The 17929-nt window shown below is 39.0% G+C and overlaps 1 protein-coding gene across 3 annotated transcripts in view; it reads left to right on the top strand.

Moving 5' to 3' along the window:
- The window catches only part of GABRG3 (gamma-aminobutyric acid type A receptor subunit gamma3), a 337156-nt gene extending 319927 nt beyond the window's left edge, over nt 1-17229 (top strand). For 2 of the 3 annotated variants that reach the window (XM_071813546.1, XM_065855350.2), the window contains exons 8-10: nt 9311-9507; nt 11005-11034; nt 14738-17229. In XM_071813546.1, the coding sequence (XP_071669647.1) occupies nt 9311-9507; nt 11005-11034; nt 14738-15016 (506 nt within the window). In that variant the 3' untranslated portion in view covers nt 15017-17229. The remainder of the gene's footprint in view (nt 1-9310; nt 9508-11004; nt 11035-14737) is intronic. The other variant, XM_071813541.1, reaches the window with a different exon arrangement.
- The last annotated feature ends 700 nt before the right edge of the window (nt 17230-17929 follow it).

The following is a 17929-nucleotide window of genomic DNA, read 5'->3' as shown; positions in this document are numbered from 1 at the left end:
AGACTCAGATCTACTTATCATGGAAGCCTCTGGTTTTCTGCCTTCCCTAACAGGGTAATTAAAAGTAAACTACCCTGACCCTTTGTAATGACACTGCCACCCATTTCGCATAATATCTTAGAATTAATGCCTGTCTCTTTGTTCTCAGTATGACATTTTAGTGACATTTTTGAAGAATAAATTAATTGCACTGCTGGCTTCCTTCCCTTCTGAAACTGTCCCCTACAGGGCATTATGTCTTACATATACAGAAAACTGTGGGATATAGTAATATTAACTCAAGTAGAGTGTTTTAGCTTGAGTGCTTGAAGTTAAGCTCCATACTAGGTGTATAGATATTTTTCATAGATTGTGGAGATTTATGCTGGTATAGATTTTCTAGCAACTCATTTATATCAGGACCAGTGTGTGCATTTTGGCATCGTGCTTTGGGATACACTTATAAATGCTGACCATTGATTATTAAATATATTGGAAAACCTGCAGGTTTTGCCAGAGTCAAGGGCATAGAGCTGTACAACAGCCAATTATAGCCATATATCAGAATTGAAGGAAAAACAACATCTTGGTCCAGACTATGGTTACCAGGGCTACCAATAGTAACTGATTTAGAAATCTACAAGTCTAGGAAAAAGGGGAGGCTGTGTCAATATTTACATGTCTGTTTTCAAGCTTGGGGGTTACCATTCCCAGCTATTCATTGCTTCCTTCTGCTGGAGTTTGTTACCCTCTCCACTTAACCAGTTGGACTCCCCACATCATTTCAATTTGAAGAACAAATTATTAACAACTGACCAGCCTGACTTTTTGGACTGAAATCTGATGGGAAACATTTGTAGGAGCAACTGGCGAGAGGGGTCAAGGCCAGCAAGAAGAACTTTTTCAAATACATAGCAGATAAAACTAATACCAGAGGCAATGTAGGCCCACTGATGAATGAGGTGGGTGCCCTGGTGGCAGAAGACACAGAGAAGGCAGAATTGCTGAATGCCGCCTTTGTCTCTGTCTACTCCGCTGGAGGCTGTCCTGGGGAACCCTGTACCCCTGAGACCCCGGATGAAGCCAGGTTAATGGAGGAGTTTGCTTTAGTCGATGAGGACTGGGTTAGAGAACAATTAAGTAGTCTGGACGTCCATAAATCCATGGGTCCAGATGGGATGCATCCGCGGGTGCTGAGGGAGCTGGCTGAAGTCATTGCTAGACCGCTATCCATCATTTTTGCCAAGTCTTGGGAAACGGGAGAGGTGCCCGAGGATTGGAGGAAAGCAAATGTCACTCCACTCTTCAAAAAGGGCAAGAAGGAGGACCCGGGTAATTATAGACCGGTCAGCCTCACCTCTGTCCCTGGGAAAGTAATGGAACAGCTTATCCTTGGTGTCATCTCAAGGCACATCAGGGATAAGAGGGTCATTAGGGGCAGTCAGCATGGCTTTACCAAGGGTAAGTCAAGCTTGACCAACCTCATAACCTTTTATGAGAATGTAACAAGGTGGATGGATGATGGCAGAGCGGTGGATGTGGTCTACCTTGACTTCAGTAAAGCCTTTGACACAGTCCCTCACAGCTAAATTGAGGAGGTGTGGTCTAGACAATAGAGTAGTGAGGTGGGTTGCAAACTGACTTAAAGAGAGAAGCCAGAGAGTGGTGGTCAATGGTGCGGAGTCCAGTTGGAGGCCAGTATCTAGTGGAGTGCCTCAGGGGTCAGTACTGGGGCCAATATTATTCAATATATTCATTAATGATTTAGACGAGGGAATTGAGTGTACTATCAGCAAGTTTGCTGATGACACTAAGCTGGGAGGAGTGGCTGACACGCCAGAAGGCTGTGCTGCCATCCAGCGGGACCTGGACAGGCTGGAGAGTTGGGCGGGGGATAACCTGATGGAATTTAACAAGGGAAAGTGTAGAGTCCTGCATCTGGGCAGGAACAATCCCAAGTTCCAGTATAGGTTGGGGAATGACCTATTAGAGAGCAGTGTAGGGGAAAGGGACCTGGGGGTCCTGGTGGACAACAGGATGACCATGAACCAGCACTGTGCCCTTGTGGCCAGGAAGGCTAATGGCATCCTTGGGTGTATTACAAGGGGGGTGGTCAGTAGATCGAGAGAGGTCCTCCTTCCCCTCTACTCCGCCCTGGTGAGACCCCATCTGGAATATTGTGTCCAGTTCTGGGCCCCTCAGTTCAAGAAGGACAGGGAACTGCTGGAGAGGGTCCAGCGTAGGGCAACAAAGATGATTAAGGGAGTGGAGCATCTCCCTTATGAAGAAAGGCTGAGGGAGCTGGGGCTCTTTAGTCTGGAGAAGAGGAGACTGAGGGGTGACCTTATTAATGTTTATAAATATATAAAGGGTGAGTGCCACGAGGATGGAGTCAGGCTCTTCTCAGTGGCAAACAATGATAGGACAAGGGGCAATGGGATCAAGCTGGAACACAAGAGGTTCCACTTAAATTTGAGAAAGAACTTCTTCTCAGTGAGGGTAACAGAGCACTGGAACAGGCTACCCAGGGAGGTTGTGGAGTCTCCTTCCCTGGAGACATTCAAAGCCCGCCTGGACACATTCCTGTGCGACCTCACCTGCTCCAGCAGGGGGATTGGACTAGATGATCTTTTGAGGTCCCTTCCAATCCCAAACATACTGTGATACTGTGATACCGAGTCCCCAAGCTTGAAAGGGTGATACCGTTGGAAGGAAAGACTGAAGGACAAGGGCTGTGAACAGGCTGCACCACCTTGGGGGACACATGAAGGCACCCTGGAGCAAGGCACAGTGTTCTTGAGTGCTGCTGTAACTAAATGTTGACCAAAAATGGTGTTTACTTATATGTGAATCCATTTCTACTAGCTCTCTTTCAAACACCATGTAGATGGGTTCTACTTCATCTCAGGAGGAAGACACCTTGTTTGACAAAGCAGCCTTTTTACAGTTATTCAAAATGACTTGTCCTGTTTCAGCCCATCTCTCTCCCACATTAATAAATCTGAGCAATTTTGAGGGGTCTGTGGTTTCTAGCATAAAGGCCCTGAAAGGGAAAATAAAAATGAAGTGTTAAAGAGGCTCTGAAGCCCATTCACTCTGAACAAGATTTTAACTGCTAAGCCTCTTGAACTTGTCCAGGAATCTGATCACCCTTTCTAAATCCTTCACTTATACAAAAAAACTTATGTTCATCTATTCAAGGTGCAGAAGGTTTGGGTCACAAAATTTTTTCCTCCAAAACTTCTAATGCTTCAATAGTTTTGTAACTTTCAGCTGAATGATAGAAGAAATACATTAACAAAAATATTCTCTAAGTGCAACTCTCTCACTAGCCACAGCTTCATTTAAGCAATGAGGCTATATGCCAGCCATTCCTCCTATCAGTCATTAGGCATCTTCCTATGGGGAGGTTGTATCAGCTTTAATTTCTAGTGAGTGGTGAGGGGCATCCTGTCAAAGTAAGAGCAGCTCAGTGACATGCAACAGGGTTAGTAGAAAGAAAAGTCCCAGATGACCTGTAATAAGACAACTGCAAGCAGTCAACACCGGTTCATACTTTACAGATAATTCTGTATTAAACCCCATTTTGCATGAGATCAGCACAAGACCATAACCTGCTCGATTTTCTCCAGAAATTTGAAATATTAACAAATGTAGCACTTCTGGCCGTCGTAAGTCATGTGGCATCACATGGGTCCAGTTCTATGAGGTTATTTTCCAAAAAAGAAATATTTAGTCCTCACTCCCTTCACATGAATGCCAAAGGGCCTTTATACTGTAGCTCCAGCAACATGACAGACCCTAAAACTCACAGTTATTCTGTGACCTCCTCCAACTCCAGGAGAGTGTGAAGATGATACAAAGGTGAAGACAGAGCAGCTGTATGACTGCCTATTCCAGGCTGTGTAGATTTGCCTCTGATGGCCAGAAAATTGAGCGATAGACCTTTAGTGAACTTCTCTGCTGAACTCGTTTCTTCTTAAATTGGGTGACTCAGTGGAGATAAGGAAAGATCTACCACACTCTTTTGACTGGGAATCTGAAGCACCATGTGTGTGCAGAGAGCCACACAGCATCCATTTAGGTTATCCTTCATCAAGCTTAAGGGTAGAAAAGTCACCTAACAGTTTGCTTTAGTAATTTTCTGGAAGCAGTGTTCATACCTTGTCCCTGAGGAAAGTTCCCAACATCACACTGCTGTTTTCCAATTAATTAGACATGGAAGTAGATTAGATCACTAGTCACAACAGTGTGACTCTCCCTGCCTCATCTCCTCAGCCAGCGGGAACTTCAGACAAAAAAGTATACTCATATACTGCGGTCATGAATTTGAAGAACATAAAAATGAGATGTTCCAAGGCTCTATTCAATGGTTGTCATGACTAACTCCTAAAATGGATGAAGACTTAAATTACTAGGCTAAAATATAATTTTTTTTATAAATAAAGTAAAATTAAAAGAAAATACAAGAAAAAGAAATACAAGTCACCTTTTTGTGCACGAAGTCCTGTTCCTCCCAAATCAGCAGTGGCCTCTTGAGATGCACTAAACAGATGTTCCCACTTTACTGTAGGTAAGCTTGTATAACACAACTTACAAATCTGTCTCAGCAATAGCACACATTTGGATAGTGGCACATGGTGAAATTGTGAGTAATACAGCCAAAGGCAAACCACTGAAATTGTCCTGTTAATTAGTCTAAATGAATTGTAGACTCAGTGCACCAAGCCTGCTACGAGTATAGCTGCATTAATGTAAAGGGCTAGCATCAGGGAAATATTTCACTCCCTAAAATTAATGAGCTATTTCCTAAACTGTTGGCACCTACTCACAGTTACATGAAGGACAGGTTTTACCTCTTTTTGAGTAACACTAAGTAATAAGCTATTTCCGTGCTGGAAAAAGTAAACGCAATCAGGGTATTTGGCTGTGAGGGGAAAAGTGAGATCATAAGTATCCTTTCAGCAGGACTGTTCAGAGGCATCAAAGTGCTCTTGAAAAACTTGGCATCATAGTCTCTTTTTCACATGCTCTTTGAGGGACTGAGGCTCAGAGTGGCAACATGACTCACTCTAGGCCACCCGAAGAGTCAGTGAGAAACTGAAAGCAGAATTTGAGTGCTGGATGAGAACTGTGTTTTGTGATCTCAGGTTATTCTGCCCTGCATTCAGAGAGAAAAATAAAGTCTCTCGACTGTTTCTGCTTGTCTCTAGTAATCAAAATGATCTTCTCCCAGTGATCACAGTTAAGAGCAGCCAGCAAGCATCTGAGGAAAAGCTATCATCTGGAAAAGAATAGGTTGTTTTCCTTGAAGATGAAAAGAATTAAGTTAAACTGAAGCTTTCATCCCATTTTCCCCCTGCTTTTTCAAAATGTGTATAATATGTAACAGGACTAGGCAGTAACTACAAGAGCAACTTCAAACCACAGTTTAAAGAAATACAGTGGGTATCAAGGCCAGCAATGTGTTGATGTAAAAGAAGATACCAATGATGGTTAATAAAAAATGAGCATTGCTCTCCTTGTCATTCCATCTTAAGTTAATTCACTAGAAAAACAAGCAAGTGATCAAAACAGGTGCCATAACAGGAGATGGAGAAATTAAGTTTATAAACAAGTGATCACCTGGGTGAAAGCAGTACATCTTTCCTCCAGTGTCCCAACATACACTTAAGAAAATAAGAAAAAATGAGCCTCACTGACCAAAGACTTTCTAACAACACTGAAGCTTTCACCAACACTTTCTAACAACCTCACTTTGCATACTGTTGTCCAGTAAGGAGCTTTCAAACAGTAATAATTGCAGAAAACTGTTTAGGACAATGATCTAAAGGTTAAAGTGTTCTCATGCATTATGTATCCCTGCAACACTTGATCCCTCAAACAGTCCTCTCTGATTTATCAGACAGCACCTTTGGTATGGAATTTACTCAGAGAATATAAATGTCACAAAACGGTATTTACACAAAAACTTGTAAGCTCCCACTTACACCTGTCTACCTAAAAATTTTGAAGCCAGGTTACTTCAAAGCTGTCCTTGGCTGGTATTAAAATCCTATCGAAACAGACAGTTTAAGAGTACTGTGATTTTCAATAACAGATCCAAAACTCACTTTACCATGCAGGTCTCCCCAAAGTGAGAGACTTAACAATTTCATCTGGCAAGGTTTATTGCATTTGAAACCACTCAACAAACTGAATTTTCTTAGCATGAGAGATAAAATGAGGTAAGGGTATGGATTCTAGATATTATCTTTGGAAATAACGGGAGCTGCATTTTATTCATAGATGCGAATCTGTATATTCTGACTTGTAAATGTGTAGGAATACAAAACTGTGTAATCTGGTGCACGTTCTTTCTCCTTGCTCTCTGTATGTATTCCCATAGGACTCATTTTAATATTTTAAAATTTGTATCTATGTGTCAAATGAAAAATTTATACACTGGGTAGAATTTTAATTATTTTAAAAAGTTCTTGCCTGTTTATAGTGTGAGCTTACATCCAAGTTCAAGCCTCAGCTTAAATTAAGAATGATGCTTTTGTATTGGATTTCGTATCATAAAAATATTTTGTATAAATAATAGGAGTAAAAATATGTTTGTTTTATTTTTGGATATTTCTGTCTATGTGCTCAGCAACCTTGTTTCATGCCCTTGCCATAATTTGAAATGGGACATATAACCCAGAAACTGTGATGGCTTGTGATAATGCTAAACTTTTCTTTCCACAAGGTTTTATATTCTGGTTACAAAATATGATTTGTTGTCAAAGAAACTGAGTATAGACACTACTAGTATCTTAAAACCAAAATAAATCTTACACCATTGCTGTGTCTATAAATTTAGTGGAACCTATTTTGTTTCAATCAGCTAAAATTAGTCCAGAGCCATCCAAAAATCCCATATTCTGTTAGCAGCGAGACATTTACAACATGATTTACTGGGCTGGTTTTGCTTAGTTCTCACCTAAAGCTTCAGGGTTTTCAGAGACTCATGCATGATTCAGGCATGTATTTCACATTCAGGCTTAAGGCACAGATAAAGGATTCAGGCCAAGTTGATGACTTTTATACTACAGAGTCTATACTCATTTCGGCAGCTGGTTGCCATTACAGATATGTACACAATACTTCTTGTCACAAATAATAAAAAGTTATACATCCATTTCAGTAAAAATAGAGGAAAACCAGTACATTGTCAATATAGCATTCACTAGAAAAATTGCAGACCTTTGCAAAAAAATGGTTTTGAGCACTGCAAGCTTTTTTGTTCTGTTATTTCTTTTATACCCTTTAATAAAAAAGTGTCCTATCACAGGACCTGTGGGAAACAAAAACTTGTCCTCGAGTTTAGGTAAAAAGAACACTGTATAGTGTGCTGTAAGCAGAACACAGGTTTTGATTAATTTTTTAAAGACAGTAAAATATCTGAGCTAGTATATGCAGATGTGGCTCTGAAAAAGACAGATTTCTGTTAGAATCCAAACATGAGTTAGAAAGTGTTAAAGAACTATATTTCATATTGTAGAGTATGTCATCATCTGGATGCAGTTCTTCTGAAGTTAGTGATTCCCAAGGCCTGAGTCATGGTCATGAAGAAAGACTAATTAACCAATAGTTTGTGAGGGCCAAATCAAGGCTAGAGGGTCAACACCTTTTGCAGTTGGACATCTTTGCAGTTCACTGTCATGATGAATGGCTAGGCATGGGGTTTGTCTCTGAAGAGTTTTCAAAGCATCAGCTAGCTACAGAACTGTTGTTGAAGAGTCTAGAGAAGTTATTGGATCATGTCAGCCATATGTGCTTATATTGGGATGTGGCACAGTTGACAGGACCAGAAAACTTTTTCAAACAGCTTTTAGATGTTCAAGATACATACAAAGTCCACATTTCCCACTTCCTATCAGCAATGCTTTCATCTTGATTATTGGGTTGTGTTTTTCCAACAACTTTTTTATTTTTTAAATTGTTCCTGGGTTATGGATATTTAATGAATGCAAGTAGTTATTTTTAATCGCAGAAGAAGGTCAAGAGCCAGGCAGTAATCAGCCTCTGGCTCTTCCAGGAACTTTCTGACAGCTTGAATGGGGAGGGTTATCCCTGTGAATCACTGCAGTTTCTATCAAATGCTACAAATATGAGGTGGGCATTCCTTCATAAACAGAAAGCAGTAAGAAAGTAAACCACAGATACTTCCCTCCAGAGTGCCATTTGTGGGAAGTGATTTTACTATAAGGCATAATTTCAGTCATCCCCTGCCATTTCAAAGATTGTGTACCACTGCAAAATATCACTTTAACTATAAAAAGAAAGATTACCCTATGTTTATGGGGGTTTTTAGAGCAGGTTCTCTCTTGAGGCTTATTTGAGTGAGAGCTTTATTTTTCTTCCCAAGCCATTGAGGGGTTTTATTTTTTCTTTTAGAAGACTGCAGTTCTTAACAAATGATTAAAAACGTCAGTTCAAAGTGGGAATGAAAAGACCTCTGTTCCTCAGGAATGAAATTATATGAATTACCAGCAGCCAAATACCTGACACTCAATAGATTTCATTCTAGGACTGGTTTTATTGTTTCAGGATATTTCACACTAAGCAATTCCCATTATATTCATTACTACTAAATCAATCTAAGATGTGATGCTTTGTATGAATTAAAAATGCTATTTCTATCAAGGCTACATATGAAGTTTGTATGAGAGTCTCATTTCCCTTAATTAGAAGGGAAATAGCAGTGGAGGACTCTCAAGGAAGCAGCAATGTGAAAATGTAGTTTTAAAATTCACGGTCAGAACTTTGCAGTAGCATTTATTTTCTTCACCCTCTCCTTCTCCTCCTTTTTTTCTCTTTTGTTGAGCACAAGATTTTTCATGAGAGCAGTACCGCTGTGAAAAAGACCATGTTTTCTTCATTGTTTTCTAGGTTGTTGGGATTGTTTTGCTTTGTTTTCTGTTTTGTTTTGTTTTTATTTCTGGGTTTAGCACCTTTTGCGCATTATACTTTCAGTCAAAAATTTCTTCATTGTCTCAGTCTCCCGCATCCCCATCTTCAGCCTAACTGGGACCAGAAAAAGGAAGCGGTGAGGAAAAGCATGTTGAAAGGCACGGGAATGTCACTTTTGCAAAGATGAATATAAGCAGCTGAGGAAATATGTGTTTACAAAATACCCCTGGCTCTACTGATATTATTTCTCATTATTTTTATACTACCAAATGAAATTAATGAATTATTTGGGTACACTTTGGATTTATGTTTTGTATGTTTGCTTCCAGAGATTTTTCTGTGACATGAAGAAATTACATTGCATAGAATTAAATCAAGCTTCTCTCTGCAGGCATCACGACAGTATTGACCATGACAACTTTGAGTACCATTGCGAGAAAGTCATTACCCCGTGTGTCCTACGTCACCGCGATGGATTTGTTTGTGACTGTATGCTTTCTATTTGTCTTCGCTGCTCTGATGGAGTATGCAACCCTCAACTACTACTCAAGCTGCAGGAAACCAAATTGTACTAAGAAGAAAAAGTCGGTACGTTGGGAGCATTTAATTTCTGTTCTAGCATGTGCCTGGCTCACAGAGCAGAGAATCATTCAATGATAGCCTATAATCCTGTGATACTTTGCTCCTTGAAGCTCTTCCCATTTTGTGGTGTGATCTGCCCTAAAAGCTGATGGAAAATAGTTACCCATAGTAAGAGAAGAACTAGTTATGCGCCTGTGGAGTGAGGTCTGTTCGTAGCAGAAGCAACCTGCTGGCCATGAAGCAGCAATCCTGCCTACATGTCTTTCGTCCTCCAGTTACTATGCTGGTAGTCACAAAGGACTCCCACTGAAACAGATTGCCTAGCTTGTTACACAAATACATGCATATCAATGTATATTCAAATGCATCTGCTGTTTCATGGCTTAACAGGTCTAGAAATATTTATGGACCTTACAAACAGGATTTCAATGTCTCCGCTGGGAACCAGCACTTGTTTTTAGCCCTATGCACAAAGGGTTGTTGCTTTTTTTCTTTCAAAGTACAAAAACAGAGGAGGTCACTTGCAAAGGTTTGATACATGGCTGCATTTTTGGCCAAAAAGATACTTTCAGAAGTAACACCCAGACACAGACAAAAGCTGTTTATTTAAAATAAATTAAGACAGTAATGCAGGAAGAATAGCCTGATGTACTTCATAATTGACTAAGAGAATGAGAGGGAGAAGTATAATGGAGAAAAAATCTCAGTGTAAACATAGGGAAAGGTTGTCCACTCATGATCAGTGGAAAATCTTACGTGTTTGAGATTGATGGCTGGAGATGTCGGATGCCATTTTGTGCAGTGGAGGAAATAAGGACCTTTGAAATGAGAAATACAATGCCAAATACAAAAAAAGTGAAGGAGGAAACTGAAGAGAAAGAAGGCTAAATTCAGAGAATAATAGGTCATGAGGTAACAAGGGATTTAACTGAAAAGCTACAGAAAGTGTTGAATGAAGGAATAATGAAGGAAAAAACTGAAAAGAGTATGGAATTAGAGAAAGTCACAGACTTAGTCAATGAAAACTCCATTAAACCTCTAATAGCTTCTTGTAAAAATGCATTACATACAAAAGGCAAAAGTGTGTTAGCAAAAGAAATGTATGAGACAATCAAAATGAATTTGCTGGTGTTTAAAAAATGACATCCTATAGAAAGACTGAATGGAAAAGTCATTAGTTTCTTTGTGAATAGGATGTATTTCCAGAAATGGGAATGAAGATGAAGGAAATCATGCAACTCTGATGAGATTTGAGTTAACAGTAGAACAAATGCTAGCTTAGCTATTTGGTAAATAAAAGTAATGGATGGATTGAAACTAGGTGTACATTCTGCATTTTTAAGGGGTATAGAATATTATGGCAAATATGTAGAATATGCTCAGAAAGTTTTATGGACAAATGCATTTTAAAGGTTTGGTTCAAGAAACGCTATTGAACATTAGATGCCTATGAAGCAATAAGTATGTTTTCTTCTTAATATTCTTTTGTTATCTTTATTTAAGCTGCCGGATGTCAGTTTTGGTCATGTGATGGTAAGTAAACTATTTTATTCAATGAAAGCAATGGAGGCATGAATGTATGGTCGGCATTTACCTGCAATAATTCTTGAGAAAACCGTAATGCTATGTTATGCTTTACTCTGACTTCAATATAAATATTGTTTTGCTTTTTTGTTAAAAGGTCAGTTTGGTTTTGGCTGTGACAGAGGAACATAGCTGCCTTTCTCTATAAGGACTTATGAAATTATTTGGGAAGAAGAAGGGTCAAGTGTAGAAAACTGTGTTTATTTTTACTTCAGAAATTTTGTGTGTCTGGTTTACATCATACTGCAGTTTCTCATCACATTTTCTAAAAAAGTTATAAGCAGAAGTTATGTCATAAACTTATATGGAGTTTTAACTGAGTTTCATAGAAAATAATTCATTTATGTATATCTGTAAAATCTTTAGCAAGCTTTCAGATGGATTTTCAAATAATTTAGGTACACAAGTTTAACACAATTAGTTGTACTATATCTGCAAATGGAATAAATTCTATTCCCCAAAGCTCTAGATAACTATTTATATATGTACAGCAGTAATACAGTTGAAACTGAGCACAAAATTGTGTCTCTAATTTTTATGAAATCTGAAACTGAAATACATACTATAATGTATATAAACACAAAGCATACAGAGGGCCAGTTAATCATCTGGCTGGATAGGTTGCTTCCCAGCTATCAGATCCAAAATAGGAACAGGGTCAGAACTAAACCATTGTTTTTGCATTTGTTGGTTTGGATATAATGAAGTTCATAATTTGCAGCTGCTAGCTCCATGTTACTAGCTTACCTTTTGCAAATAATGTTCTATTCTTTCTTATTATTTTTTTCTTTTTTTTTTTTTTTTTTAAGAGCTTTCTGATGTATTTAGAGAGGTCATATAGCACCCAAAGTCTGCTTATTGACAATGAATCATTTACAGCAAGCACTGCATTTATACAGTTGTTCCTGCTGTCGCTCCTTGGACAGACTTTTCTGAAAGATGAAGTTTATAAGGCACATTGAATGAGTAGCAGCACTTTCCTTTTTCAAATTAAAAAAAGGAACAAGATACACAATTAAAATGACAATAGTGTTTAACACTCTCAGTCTTTGTCTAGATCTATTATAATCAGTCTCATCTGCGTGGAAAGTGTCTGCAGCTTTTTCAGGTTCTTTTTTTCCCTTCCCTTCCCTTCCCTTCCCTTCCCTTCCCTTCCCTTCCCTTCCCTTCCCTTCCCTTCCCTTCCCTTCCCTTCCCTTCCCTTCCCTTCCCTTCCCTTCCCTTCCCTTCCCTTCCCTTCCCTTCCCTTCCCTTCCCTTCCCTTCCCTTCCCTTCCCTTCCCTTCCCTTCCCTTCCCTTCCCTTCCCTTCCCTTCCCTTCCCTTCCCTTCCCTTCCCTTCCCTTCCCTTCCCTTCCCTTCCCCTCCCTTCCCTTCCCTTCCCTTCCCTTCCCTTCCCTTCCCTTCCCTTCCCTTCCCTTCCCTTCCCTTCCCTTCCCTTCCCTTCCCTTCCCTTCCCTTCCCTCTCCCTCTCCCTCTCCCTCTCTCTCTCCCCCACCTTCCTCCCCTTTTCCTTTTCCTTTTCCTTTTCCTTTTCCTTTTCCTTCCATTATCTTCTGTTTTCACTATAAGAAAGATAGGGAGCAGGCTCTTGTTCTATACATAAACAAGTTCCAAAATCAGTGGTGTCCCTGACTCTCAATATAACACCTTGTCTTTTCCAACCTTGTAGTGATACCATCTAAAACGTGAAATTTATTAATCTTAGTAAATCCATGTTCAGGTAATCCCACCTCTTGTTTTTCTTCCTATAAAACACACTTATACCTTGCCTGAAATAATTTTTTAAAGTGTGTTTAACACTGCATCTGAACTGTGTTGTCCAAGGCACCTGAGCAGTGCCTTGCCCTGCCAGACAACTCAGGCAGTACTAGGCTGGTGCCCATGGTGCGTGCATCCCTCTCCTCCTAGCACCCGCTTAGCAGGACTCACAGGACACACTGGGTACCATCCACCTTCACCTGGTACCTAGTCACTTAAGGACACCCTCCTAGATGACAGACATCAAAGCAACCACGTCAATCTCTCTGTATTATCAGGGATTTTATTTTATTTTCTGTCCTGAGCAGATAGTTGATAAAACAACAAAAACCCCAGACTATTGATACATGAGAAAGTTTCCTTTGCAGAACCAGGGCACTCATTTCTTTTCACTTATCAAAATCGTCTGGAGAGATATAAATTATCCTTTCTTCTTTTTAGCATAAATATTGTATCCAGGTACAGAAAAATTCAGTCCCTGAGTAGAAATTTTTCATAAAAGCCTACAAGAAATGAACAATATGTGACACAGTGGTATAGTAGAATTCCTTGTATACTTCAATCATAGCTTTTTTTTCTGTCCAAAGTGCTGCACTCCAAAACATGATTGCTTGTAAAATAATTTTAGACCTTCTCCATGTGGCAACACATTGTAAAGCTCCAATACCAGCCACTTGGAAGTTTACAAATGAGAGAGAAGACCATGAGGGTGGAATTCAAGTAATCTAATCTCAGAGTTAAAGTCATTCACGACAAACAGATTTGCAATAATCTGCTTCTAAACTGGAATCTGTTTATAGTCCACAGCACAATGCATCTGAGCAATTTTAGCCATCTACTTACGATGAGATGAATTGTGTCCTAGAAATAATTGGCTGGATTATATAAGGCAGTCGTTCAGACATAGTTATCTATGTTGGACATGCCAACATCTAAGCAGAGGGATGCCACATCAATTTCTTTGCTCAGGGATCGTTATTTTTCATGAGATGGGTAGTATTATCATCAGCCAAACCAAAGGATTTGTAGAAAGAAAACAAAACCAATAGAAAAAAGGAAATTTTCCCATGAGGTACACCTGTCATATCACTGATGAGTTTCACATACAGACTGAAAGTTTTCAGGTACACTCCAACACCTTCAATAGGAAATGCTGCATATTTTGTACAGCAAGTGTGGAAGCAGGTACCCACGGCACCCGCCAGAATGCAGGCAGGTGTAATGCAGAGTCAAGACCAGCTTGTTACTGCATACCCTGCAGCTCCCACAGGCAAAGGCAACGCTCAGCGCAAGTGCAGGGAAAGAGCCCCTTAGGTGGTGAAAGCTGTGCTGACAGGGTGATATCAAAGTGCCCTATTTCTGAGCATGGTTAGTGGGGACATTAAGGGGACATGATTAGGGATGGCATTTTGAAATCCTGTACTGAAATCATCACTATCTGTTGCTTACTATATCTGTTTTCATAAATCATTGTAAAGTGAAGTGGCAGTGAAGGCAGCTATACTAAGTGGAGGTTTTTCTGTAATTAAATGGGGAGGTGGGATATCTTCCTTGGTTTTTTTTCAGAATATTTTCTTAAATGTAGTAGCTGCAAGTGTTTAAAGTAACTTGCAAATAATAGTCTGACAGGCAACTGAACTCCTAAGTGCAAAAAAAAAAGATTACTAGGAAATACATGCTTGAGTTACCCAAGCAGAAAATACACCTAGAATTATTTAACTTGCCACTCCACAATCTCTCTGTGGAAATTCATCTGAAAAGTCATCTTTAGAGGGAAAGAAAAATGATCCTTAAATCTAGAATTCCTATAGTGTCAACCTCTTATTCCCAGCTCCTGTGATTTTTTTCCCATGAAAGCGTATCAAACTGTTGGTTTCTTTTTTCTCTCCTCAGAATTATTCTGTACTTGATATGAGACCACCAACTACAGTCATCACATTGAACAATGCCATGTATTGGCAAGAATTTGAAGATGCATGCGTCTATGAATGTCTGGATGGGAAAGACTGCCAGAGTTTTTTCTGTTGTTATGAAGAGTGTAAATCAGGCTCATGGAGGAGAGGACGGATTCACATAGACATCTTAGAACTGGACTCTTACTCCAGAGTCTTTTTTCCTACATCCTTCCTGCTGTTTAACCTGGTCTACTGGGTTGGATACCTCTATCTTTAAATGTTGCCTGTAGTGGTGAAGACTGCTGTGTTTTCACGCTGTGGAGGGATGGTGAGAGTGCAGAAAAAGTGAAGAATCAGTTTCATCTCAAATTACAAAGGCCACATTAACCTTCACCATCACAGAGCCTGAGGAAGAATTTCAATATGAAATTGCCTGATAAAGAAAAACGTGGAAGAATTCTCTCCTTACTGCTATTCATTTTAAGGAAAAAATTCTTACAAAATTCAGCTGAATTTGTAGTGTAAGCAATGTTTATGAATAATTATTGTATATTAGAATCTCTACTATCTCCCTTGGCATAGAAGCTATTCATAATTCAGGCAAAGGTTAAATATGTCATTTTTGTTCTTCCTTCCCATACTTTATTCAAAATGCTGCCATATCCCTGAGACTCAGAGCAAGATACGGGCACTGGCAAATAAGCCAAAGCCAACAAAACCACTCATTTGTAGTTAAACTTGCTTGAGCTATGTTCCATAGGGTTTAGGAAATATTTAACTGGTGATCTCGTTACAGAGAAACCACCAAAAGACAGTAAGAAATGTCTCTGGTGGGATCAAAATAGACATTACTTTCCACACAGGTCTGGGAGTCATGGAATTAGCCACTTATCTACACATATCAGTTTTAACAAGGTTAAAAGGCAGAGTTATAAGAAAGGTATTATTTTGATATAAATAAAAGACTTGCCTATCTCTGAGGCAGCTGTAGACTTAACTTCTACATTTTTTCAAGCTTTTGACTGTCTTTTGTATGACTGGTTAAACACAGGATGGTCACGGATTTCTAAAGTACTCTGCTTGAAGTAGGACAAGATTCCTGCCTGTTTGTGTCTTTGTAGCGGATCATAGTTGATAGGTCATGAGTAAAAATCACTATATAATAGCACTAGGAATATGTGACTTTCTTCAGATTGCAATTTACTAAAAAGTGCTCTCATGCATTCGTGCTTTTTCTCTCAGAAGTTATTTTACAAAATTGAAAAATATGTGCCAAAGGACATCTCTTGTTCCTTCTTTGAAGTTAAATATTGTACTCCTTACCCATGACAGTTGTTCCCTTCATTATGAGCTGAAGACTGAACAGTTTTTACCTGAATAGTGCATTACAGGAACTCAATTGTGACATTTGGATCAAACATGGAATAGTTGTCACATGTAGAAAAAGATTGTTTTCATTTTTTTTCCAAAACTACCAACTATATTTTACTCTAAAAAGCTATTTTGTATTTTTCAAGCTTTGGACTATTAAATTCTTAAAATACCCATTTTTCCAAAAACTAGTTTTATGGTGTTGAACTGGATTACATCTTTTACAGACTGTCTCAATAATTGTTATTAAGCTAACAAAACAGATTCAAAACTAAACAGTAATGGCTTTTCACTACCCTTTGGATGACAAGTGGTTCCAAATGATTAAAGTTAAAACATCCCTAAAATCAAAATTCTGGGTTTTTTTCTCTTCTGGAGGACCTGATTTTTTTTTTTATTAGCTCCAAAAGCGTTTGTCTCTTCTACGCAGTATTTGATAAAATTGAGTAGTAGATGTGATTGAAGAGTTCCTTTTCTTCTCAGAAGGAAAACCCTCCAAAAAAGCAAAAACTAATGCAACGGTAATTCTAAAGGAACAGAAATGCTGTTGTGTTCTTTGAAATATCACTGTCTGTCATTGCTGTTTCTCTGTGCTTCCCATGAGTTTTTCATTGCAAAACTTACTAACTCAAAAATTAACTGTAGTTATTCGAAATATTTTCCTCAGTTTTTCACTTGTGTAAAATATCAGAGGCAGAGCTGGGTTTACGTGGGGGAGAAGAATCACCTCTCCACGGACTGACAAAATTTCAAATTAGAAGCACAGAGAATAAATATTTTGGGGCAGAATCAAAACCTTATTTTTAGCAAAATATGTCCAATCTGATGTCTTCTAAACCAATTATAACCTCCTGATTTCAAAATATATGTTGAAGTTTTTGCTAACTCTCAGTAGCGAATGACTCTGTAAGATCTATTACTCTGTAAACTGCTGTGTCCTACACTTGGAAGTATGGATTTTATTTACGGATGAGAGTTACATTTTCAGCAGTGCAAGAAGGTGATTGAACTGAAGTTGAATATCATAGTCTCTAATTATGAATTAGCCAACCAGCTGCCTTCAGCCATGCAAGAATGCTAAACATATTTCAAGCTTAAATAAAAGAATGGAAACAGTTATCCTTTAGGGGCCTGATCCTGCAAACCCTCTGCACAATCAATTGATTTTGGTGGGAATAGTGACACGGATGAAGCACAGGAAGGTTTCTTCCACCATTATATCTTGAACAGGCAAAGTGAGGTTTATTTGCCAATCGCATACTTGAGTGAATGCCTGGGGAGTAAGTGTGGAAGCAGAATGTTCCCATTTTAGATGATGAGCATATAGTTTTCTTACACTTCTGATCACAGCTACTTGTTCCTGTCAAAAGAACACAATCCTGTCAGATACATCCTTGAAAGACTGATACTGCTAAGTCCATTCATACTGCCTCTTTTTTCTGAGTACTTTCATAAACACAAGCTGGAGGCACATAATTCCACATTTTTCCACAGTCCTAACCAAGAAAGCACCTGCAACCACTACTGGTTTCCACTCTTTTACTGACAGCAGAGGACATATTCTACTTTGTAATACATTCTATTCTGCGGTTATGTTCAAAAATGTATTTGTATGCAAGGGGAGCACCCACAGGTTGGCATGTCCCAGAATGCATTCCTGATTGCTTGGTTTACTGTCTTTGCTTCACTGCTCTGTGCTTTGGCAGCCACTGAAAAACTGTAGAAATCAGGAAAAATAAGTTTTCTATGTTCTGCGTCATTCAAAATGCAGTTATTCCAGACACCTAGATAATGTGTTCTATATATATCTATGTGCCAT

This window comes from Patagioenas fasciata, chromosome 1 (assembly GCF_037038585.1).
Source record: "Patagioenas fasciata isolate bPatFas1 chromosome 1, bPatFas1.hap1, whole genome shotgun sequence".
In the NCBI taxonomy this organism is placed as follows: Eukaryota; Metazoa; Chordata; class Aves; order Columbiformes; family Columbidae; genus Patagioenas; species Patagioenas fasciata.
Note: the sequence above shows the minus strand (reverse complement) of the source record. Positions and strands in the feature narration are given on the sequence as shown.